The following is a 9,932-nucleotide window of genomic DNA, read 5'->3' as shown; positions in this document are numbered from 1 at the left end:
ATGCTGCTTTGTTTCCAATCTTCATTCCAGTCACCAGTAATTATCAGTATGTCTTGATTGCATGTTTGGTCAATTTTAGACTTCAAAAGTTGGTAAAAAATCTTCAATATCTTCATCTTTGGTTCTAATGGTTGGTGCATAAATTTGGATAACAGAATTAACTGGTCCTCCTTGTAGGACATATGGATATTATCTTATCACTGACAGAATTGCGTTTCAGTATAGATCTTGAAGTACTCTATTTGATGATGAATACAATGACATTCCTCTTCAATTTATCATTCTCGGCATGGTAGACCGTATGATTATCTCATTCAGAATGGCTAATACCAGTCCATTTCAGCTCACTGATGCCTAGGATATGGATTTTTGTGTGTTCTACTTCCATATTTGACAACTTCCAATTTTCCGAGATTTATACTTTATATATTTAATGTTCCAGTTATTAATGGATGCTTGCAGCTGTTTCTTCCCATTTTGAGTTGTACCCCATCAGCAAACGAAGCTCCATAAAGCTTTACTCCATCCATGTCATTGAGGTCGACTCTACTTTTAGGAGGCAGTTCTTCCCCAGTCACTTGTTGAGTGCCTTCCAACCTGAGAGCCTTGTCTTCTGGCACTATATCGGACAGTGTTGTCACAGCTGTTTATGAAGTTTTTCAGTAATGTATCAGACAGTTTTCACTGCTTTTTGTAAGATTTTTAGTGGCCAGTTTTTCAGAAATGGATTGCCCCACCCTTCTTCCTAGTCTGTCTTTGTCTGGAACTTCATTGAAACCTGTCCACCTTGGGTGTGACCCTGCTGTTATTTGAAACACCTGTGGTATAGTTTCCAGCCTCATAGTCTGCTTGCTACCACAGTGTGACAAACTGACTGATGAGTGGTGGTTCTGCCTCTGGGAGTGCACATTTTAAGCCTAGCAGAATGGCAAAACTGAACAGTCCCCATGTTAAACTTCTGTACATCTTATTTAAGTAGCTCTGATCGTGCAGTGCCAAAGGCATTTGATTGCTATCCAGAAGCTTGGTGGTTATGGACGTTATTTACATTACTTACATTATTAGCTAACTACCCAGTCCCCTGGTGGGCCACAAGCACCTTACATTTGCGTAGTACCATGCAGTCATCTGGTGGGAGTCACAGAGATCGTGGCTAGAAGAGAGCCTTACTAAGTAATTCACTACAGTATGTATGTGTGGAGCTCTTACTATGAATGAAGCCATGAAGCAGGGTAGCCATAGCAAACATTGTTAGTACCTTTAAACTAGTTAAAAAATATCTCTAATGAAAACAGTTTTAAGAAATCTAATGCATTGGTCAATGACCTGTTCATCTTTTGGCAATATTACAAGCATACATTTCATAATTATCACTGGATAACATTAATAACTCCTTAAGCAAGGTTGCTTTACTATAAGCATTTAATATTATTGATCTTTATTTGTATAAATGAGAAAGGTATGGTATTATTTATACTCATGGTGATATAAGCAACATGGCAGTCTACTTCTGCTGCTTCTTGGTAGATTGCTATTATATTGCAAATTTGTTCAAGATCCTAACTTGGTACTTAAGAATTTTTGTCCAGTTTCACTTCATTCAAAGCTTGATAGCTAGTTCAAGATTAATTTTCCATAGGAATAAATGTTAAATAAGACTGATGCATTCTTTGGGCACATAAATCTCAGTTGCTGGAGTGTATTTTTGCTTATAAGCATGATAAACATAAGTTTAGTAATGTGAACATAATGTTTCTATCATATAAGACATCTGTTCTAAAGTTAGTCTTTTTCACACTGGCACTAGCACTCCTACTGACCGCAAACTTGGCTAACACTATTACAGATTTTAAAAGTATTTGAAAATATAATATGATGAATATTAAACAATAAAAGCCAGCATATAAATAAATCACCCAAATCACCAGCTGAAATTCCAATGCATTTAATAAGAATATGATTCCCATAATGTCAACAAAGGGTAGTGAGTGCCACTTATCAATTGAGGTGGCACTGCCATGTGATAATAGTGTAGATAGTTCACTTCCCTTGACTCAACCACTTTCTTATTAATAGTCATCCAAGTAGAGGTGAAGTGGTAGGTAGTTCCTAATTTTGATTTGCATTTACCTAATGACAAATGAAGAAGTCCTGGTGGTACAGTGGTTAAAACATTTCGTTGCTGACCTGGCTGCTAACTGAAAGATCAGCCGTTTGAACCCACCAGCTACTCCATAGGAGAAAAAACTAGCAGTCTGCTTCCGTAAAAATAATAGCCTAGGAAACCCTATTGGGCAGTTCTACTCTGTCTTACAGAGTTGCTGTGAGTTGGAATTGACTTGATGGTTCACAGTGACAACAAGAACTGTGACTAATGAGCATCTTTTCATGTGCTTATTGGCCATTAATATATCTTCTTTGGAGAGAGATCTATTCCAACCCTTTGCCTGTTTTTCAGTTGGGTTTTCTGGTAGCATAGTGGCTAAGACACTTGCCTGCTAACCAGAAGGCTGGCAGTTCAAACCCACCAGCCACTCCTCGGAAGGAAGGTTGGGCAATCCTACTTCCGTAGTGATACTGCCTCGGAATCCCAAGGAGGGGTCGCTATGAGTTGGGGCCGACTCGACGGCACATAACAACAACAACAACAACAATTTCTCATTTCAAAATATTTGAAATACTAAATATTCTAGAGTAAGTAAGTAGTTGCCTCTGTTTTTTTTTTTTTTTTAAATAATGTTTTACTGTATTTTAGGTGAAAGTTTATACAGCAAATTAGGTTCCCATTTAACACTTGGTATACAAATTGTTCTGTAATACTGGTTACATTTTTCACAATGTATCAGCATTTTCATTATTTCCATTGTTCTGATTCCATTACTCTATCTTCCCTGCCACTCTTTACCTTCTCACCTTTGCTTTAGGGTAAATGTTGACCATTTGGTCTCATATAGTTGATTATTTATAGGAGCATAGTACTCATGGGTGGTATGTTTTATTCTATAAGTCAGTCTGTTTATTTGGATGAAAGGTGACCTCCAGGATTGGCTTCAGTTCCCAATTCAAAGAATATCTTAGGGCAATAGTTTCAGGGGATCCTCAAGTCTCTATTGGGCCAATAAATCTGGACTTTCTAGGAATCTGAGTTTTGCTCTATATTTGTGTCCCATTCTCTCCAGAACCTTCTGTTGTGTCCCTGGTCAGAGTGTTCAGTAGTGGTACCATCTAGTTCTGCTCAGGTTAGATGAGGCCATGGTTCTTGTGGGCTATTCTGTGGATGAGTTTCTTCTTTGACTTTTTGGTTTCTTTCATTCTCTTTTGTTCCAGATGAGTAGAGGCCCATATATCTCAAATGGCCGCTTGCAAGCTTTTTAGACCCAGGTACCACTCACCAATCTCAGGGTGCAGAACATTATTTTAATGAAGTATGTTATGCCAGCCGACCAAGTTGTCCCATGAGACTGTGGTCCCAAGCTTTCTAACCTGGTAAACCAGTCCTGTGAGGTGTTTGCATATGTCTCGAAAGTCACTATAACTGTGCTCCCTGTATGTGTTATTACATATTTTATATTATGTATATATGAATATATATGCTAGTTGCCTCTCTTATAAAATGCATGTTACTATACTTTCCCCATGACACTATATTGTGTGTGTCTCCATATGACATAAAGGACAGTGAGTGGGACAGGAAGACAGCAAACAGTGTTGATCTCCAGCCACTGTGCTTATGTGCTTTACATGTTTTCTTATTTAATCCACATACCAACCCTGTGAGCTTATTACAGATGAAGAAGCTGAGGCTTTGAAAACGTAAATAACTTGTCAAAGGTCAGACAGTTTTAAAGTAGAGGAGCTGGAATTGAAACTCACATATCTACTCCAAATCCACTGCTTTTCCATCATTCCACCTACTATTTTTCTTCTACCATTTTTCCTGTATTTGTGTCCCTGAAAACACAGTTCTCAAAATGTAAGCTCTGAGAGGATAGGACTAGAACTACATAGTTCTCTTACTAGTATACACGGTAGCAAAAATGCGTAATCAAGTGCTTTAACAATTCAGAAGAATAGATTTCAGTATTTTAATTGATACTTTAAAAAATCCCAGTTTCTGTTCGTACAAGAATGCAATTAAGAATGAGAAATAATTACAGTGATACTTGTATGATTGTGTCAGGAAGATGAAGAAAATAGTAGTAAGTTACATAAATATGAAAATACTAAAAAATATTTGGAGGATTTGAGGGCTTATTTTGTTTTCTTCAGTAATTTGAGATTGGATTTTTATATGAGTTACAAATAGGCCACTAATATTATGGTTTGGGGGCCCTGTTCTTCATAATTAAGAATTTCTCTAATGAAACACATAATGCTGTTTATCTCTTATTTATTATAAGACTTAATATTATTTGTCTTTTTAAAATTCATATCAGGATATGGTTATACAAGCTCTTCAGAAAACTAATAACAGAAGCATAGAAGCAGCAATTGAACTCATTAGTAAAATGAGTTGTCAAGATCCTCGACGGGAGCAGATGGCTGCAGCCGCTGCCAGACCTATTAATCCCAACATGAAGCCAGGTGACTAATCAAACTTTTTTTCCCAGTCTCTTCTTTTATAGTATAGTTTAAAATTTTTCAAGTATATTACATCTTTATTCTTAGAAACTGTTAAAACCTTTCCTATAAGTGAAGATCTCAACTTAGAACAATAATGCTATAGTATTATACCTATAGGAATTTGAGGATGGTGCACTCACATGTAAAAGTTTGGTAAGTAATTCAGTTAAGCAGCAGTCTAGGTTGAGAACTACTTCGCTGGTTGTACTACAACTAAAATACCTCTTTTTTCCCCACAAATATCATCACTCAAACTACTCTTTTTCTTCTTACAATTTCTTATTATACGAATGAAACATGCCCATCATAGAATATTTAGAAAGTAAGGAAAAAGCAAACATCACTACTAATACCCACAGTATTTTGGTATGTTTTGTTTCCCAGTCTTGTTTCCTGTGTGAGTAGGCTTGTATGTGTGTGTATTTTGGTTCTTGATTTAAGCAGAAAATTAGGTCTATTGAGATCTGCTTTAGTCACCATGCATAATTTTCCATGTTACTAAATATTCTACCGATTATTTTTAATAGTCACATTAAAATAAATATCACATAACCAATCCTCATTTCTGGACATTTGCCTGGTTTGCATTTATTTTTTTTACCATTATAGACAGTATTATAGTAAATAACTTTGTGGCTAAATCTTTTTCCATTCCTGGTGATTGTGTAAAAAGTAAATTTAAAAGGACTTGGAAACTTTTAAGAATTTTGATAGATTTTACTTACTATCTGGAAAGGTGATATCAACTTACATATTTTTTTTATCAGTTTAATATATGAATGCATATATTTCTAAACCCTGGGTGCTATCATTTTTGTCTATTTTGTGGCTGAAGAAGTGCTAGCTCATTTTACATTTATATTTTTTTTGATAACTGGCAAGATTGAACATTTGTTATGTTTAAATCACTATTTTATAGTCTTTGTTAGTCTTGTGCTTGTCTTTTCTTACTGATCTATAAGAAGTCTTTGTTTGTTTATTGATTTAACACATTTTTCTTGATCAAATAATATTTCAGACCTTTGCTTGGCTTTGGATATAAAGTTCTCGTACTTTTGTAGAGCTTATTTTCTAGTAAAGGAGATTACATCATCACACAAATACATGTAGAATTTCAACTAGATGAGTGTGGATGAAGAGAGTTGTGTAGTACTGTGGACTCGTATAATGGAGGGATTTTTTACCTAATCAAAGAGATCAGAGAAAACTTTCCTGAGAAACTGATAATAGAGCTGCTATCTTCAGAAAGACAAGGGTTAATGGGGTTGTGGTTAAGGAGGAAGTACATCTTATATATGGCTCCTTTGGTGTGGTTTTGCAAGAAGGTCATGGTGGCTAGAGCACTGAAAACAAAAGTATAAGATGTGGCTGGAGAAGTACATGGGGCCTGACTATGCAAAACTGTTTCATTGATTTTATTTTTATCCTTAGAGCAGCAGGAAGTTATTGAAATGTTTCAAGCAGGGTATGACATGATTGAATTTGTGTTTCAAAAAGATGGCTGCAAGATAAATATAGAGAGATCAGTATTCATTGATGGTTACCAGGAAGAGGAAGAGAGTAGGGAAAGTATGTTTTATACAGTATAAACCAGAAAACCCAACTAACTCATTGCTGTCGAGTCATATCCAACTCATAGCGACCCTTCTTTGGGTTTCCAAGGCAGTATCACTACAGAAGTAGATTGCCCAACCTTCCTTCTGAGGAGTGGCTGGTGGGTTTGAACCACCAGCCTTTGGGTTAGCAGTCAAATACCTTAGGCACTATGCTACCAGAGCTCCATTATACAGTATAGACTAGTTATTTTGGGTATGGGAAAAAGTGGCACTGATTGTGGATAGAGTAAGCACAGCACAACCAAAGTAAAAACGAGCATTTGAGAACTTAAGGACAGGCATAAGCAAATTGGTATATAGGAAGGTACAGTTACTGAGAACATAGGTGAGAAAAGATAGAAGTATCTATGTTGTTGTTGTTGTTGTTAGGTACTGTCAAGTTGGCTCTGACTCATAGCGACCCTATGTACAACAGAATGAAACACTGCTCAGTCCTGTGCCGGCCTCCCTCACAATCCTTGCTATATGTGAGCACATCATTGTAGCCACTGTGTCAGTCCATCTCATTGAGGGCCTTCCCCTTTTTCTCTGACCCTCCACTTTACCAAGAATGATATCCTTCTCTAGGGAATGGTCCCTTCTGACAACATCACCAAAGTAGGTGAGATGAAATCTGGCCATTCTTCCTTCCAAGGAGCATTCAGGCTGCACTTCTTCCAGGACAGATTTGTTAGTTCTTCTGGCAGTCCATGATATTTTTAGTATTCTTTGCCAACCCCACAACTCAAAAGCATCAAGTCATCTTTGGTCTTCCTTATTCATTGTCCAGCTTTCACATGCATATGAGGCGATTGAAAACACTCTGGCTTGGGTTAGGCGCACCTTAGTCTTCAAAGAGACATCTTTGCTCTTCAGCATTTTAAAGAGGTGCTTGAACAATTTCTCTTAGAAAGATCAGCACAAGGCTGGTCCATATGAGGCAGAGGTTAAAGGTTAAAGATGTCCCAGATGTACAAACTACCTCATTTCAGACATTAACTTCTCTTCCTCCTCTCAGTAATTACCCTCAATTAAGGTTCTGTATTTCACTGTAACATCTCACGGAACTCAAAGATGCCCAGGGATCGTTTCACGTAGTGGTGGTGGCGGCTGGCAGGCTGGCAAGTCCCAGGTCTTTAAGTAGCTGTAGAGGATCCTCCCAATTCTTGGGGTTTGATGAACCTCAGTCAGCAGATCAGATGATGGCTACTGTCTCAAATCCAAGGGTGAGATTACAGTGAGCCAAAACGCAGAACCGGAGCAAGAGGAGGGCAAACTTTCCCAGAAGATTCATAGGTACACCCTCAAGGAAACAAAGGGTGGTGATTTGAGTTATACTCTCCAGCAAGACAGGACTCAAGATATGTTCCACCTGTGCTACTCCAACAGAAGTAACCCAAGTGGATGGCTTTAACAATCAGCAACTACTCAGTTGCCCACAGCAAATCCCACCACAGAGCCAATTGTCAGTCATTATAGGGAATGACTACTACCAGCTTCCCAGCCAAGTTGACACACGACCTTAACTACCACACCACCTTAAACAGGCATGGATAGTAGGATTTACATTATATCACAAAATGGAGGACAGTGGCTAGAAGGGCCATATCAAACAATTCAACACAAGAGGTCTTTTGCAACAGATTTGCCTGGTACAATATGTTGTCTGATGTCTTGACTGCTGGTTCCATTGGTATTGATTATGGATCCAAGTAATATGAAATCTTCTCTCCATTTATCATGATGCTGCTTATTACCAGTGGTGAGGATTTTCGTTTTCTTTATGTTGAGATATGTAATCCATACTGCAGACTATAGTCTTTAATCTTTATCACTAAGTGGTTCAAGTCATAATCACTTTCAGTAAGCAAGGCTTTGTCCTCTGTATATCACAGGTTGTTAATGACTCTTTCTCCAATCCTGATGCCGTGTTCTTCTTCATGTGGTCCACCTTTTCAGATTATTTGTTTAACATATAGATTTAGTAAATCTGGTGAAAGGATACAACCCTGAGGCACTCCCTTCCTGATTTTAAACCATGCAGTATCCCCTTGTTCCAGCTACAGCCTCCTGGTCTATGTACAAGTTCCTCATGAGCACAATTAAGTGTTCTAGAATTCCCATTCTTCTCAATGGTATCCATAATTTGTTATGATCCACACAGTCGAATGCTTTTGCATAGTCAGTAAAACATCTTTCTGGTATTCTTTGCTTTCGGCTAAGATCCATCTTACATCAGCAATGATATTCCTCATTCCACGTCCTCTTCTGAATCCAGCTTGAAAGTTCTCTGTCAATATATTGCTGCAACCATTTTTGAATTATATTCAGTAAAATTTTACTTGTGTGTGATATTAATGATACTGTTTGATAATTTCCACATTCTGTGGGATCACCTTTCTTTGGAATGGGTACATATATGGATCTCTTCCAGTCAGTTGGCCAGGTAGCTGTCTTCCAAATTTCTTGGCATAGAAACATCTCAGTGGGTATTCTGTCAATACCTGGAGCCTTGTTTTTTGCCAGTTCTTTAAGTGCAGCTTTGAATTCTTCCTTCAGTACCATTGGTTCCTGATCATATGCCACTTCCTGGAATGGATGAACATTGGCCAGTTCTTTTTGGTACATTGACTGTGTGTATTCCTTCTGTCTTCTTTTGATGGTTCCTGCATTATTCAGTATTTTGCCCATAGAATCTTTCAGTATTGCAACTCGGGGCTTGAATTTTTCTTCAGTTCTTTTAGTTGGAGAAATGCAGAGCATGTTCTTCCCTTTTGGTTTTCTATCTCCAGGTCTTTATCACCATAACTGACTTTGTCTTCTCCAGCTGCTCTTTGAAATCTTCTGTAGCTCTTTTATCTTGTCATTTCTTCCATTTGCTTTAGCTACTCTCCATTCAAGAGTAAGTTTCAGAGTCTCTTCTGATACCCAATTTGGTCTTTTCTTCCTTTCCTGTCTTTTGAATGAGCTTTTGCTTTCTTCATGGATGATTTTCTTGATGTCATCCCACAGTTCCTCTGGTTTTTGGTCATTGGTGTTCAGTGCATCAAATCTCTTCTTTAGCTGGTCTCTAAATTCAAGAGGGATATAATCAAGGTCATATTTTGGCTCTCGTGGACTTGTTTTAATTGTCTTCAGCTTCTACTTGAACTTGCACATGAGCAGTTGATGGTCTGTTCCATAGTCAGCTCCTGGCCTTGTTTTGGCTGAAGATATTGATCTTCTCCATTGCCTCTTTTCACAGATGCAGTCTGTCTGATTCCTGTATATTCCATCTGGCAAAGTCCATGTGGATAGCCACTGTTTATGTTGTTGAAAAAAGGTGTTTGCAATGAATAAGTCATTGGTCTTGCAAAATTCTATCAGTGATTTCCAGCATCATTTCTATCACCAAGGCCATATTTTCTAGCTACCGGTGATTCTTCTTTGTTTCCGACTTTTGCATTCCAATCACCAGTAATAATCAACATATCTTGATTGCATGTTCAGTCAATTTCAATCTGCAGAAGTTGGTAAAATTCTTCAATTTCCTCATCTTTGGCTTTGATGTTTGGTGCGTAAATTTGAGTAATAATAGTATTAACTGATCTTCCTTGTAGGCGTATGGATATTTTCCTATCACTGACAGCGCTGTACTTCAGGATAGATCTTGAAATACTCTCTGTGACAATGAATGCCACACCATTCCTCTTCAATTTGTCATTTCTGGCATAG

General features: G+C 37.7%; 1 protein-coding gene across 1 annotated transcript in view; it reads left to right on the top strand.

The window, feature by feature from the left end:
• Positions 1 to 9,932, top strand: part of LATS1 (large tumor suppressor kinase 1) — a 33,383-nt gene that overhangs the window by 7,260 nt on the left and 16,191 nt on the right. The window contains exon 2 of the mRNA XM_007943204.2: positions 4,437 to 4,584. Coding sequence (XP_007941395.1) covers positions 4,437 to 4,584 — 148 coding nt within the window. The remainder of the gene's footprint in view (positions 1 to 4,436; positions 4,585 to 9,932) is intronic.

Source organism: Orycteropus afer, unplaced genomic scaffold (assembly GCF_000298275.1).
Source record: "Orycteropus afer afer isolate SDZICR_OR568_19922 unplaced genomic scaffold, OryAfe1.0 scaffold00101, whole genome shotgun sequence".
In the NCBI taxonomy this organism is placed as follows: domain Eukaryota; kingdom Metazoa; phylum Chordata; class Mammalia; order Tubulidentata; family Orycteropodidae; genus Orycteropus; species Orycteropus afer.
Note: the sequence above shows the minus strand (reverse complement) of the source record. Positions and strands in the feature narration are given on the sequence as shown.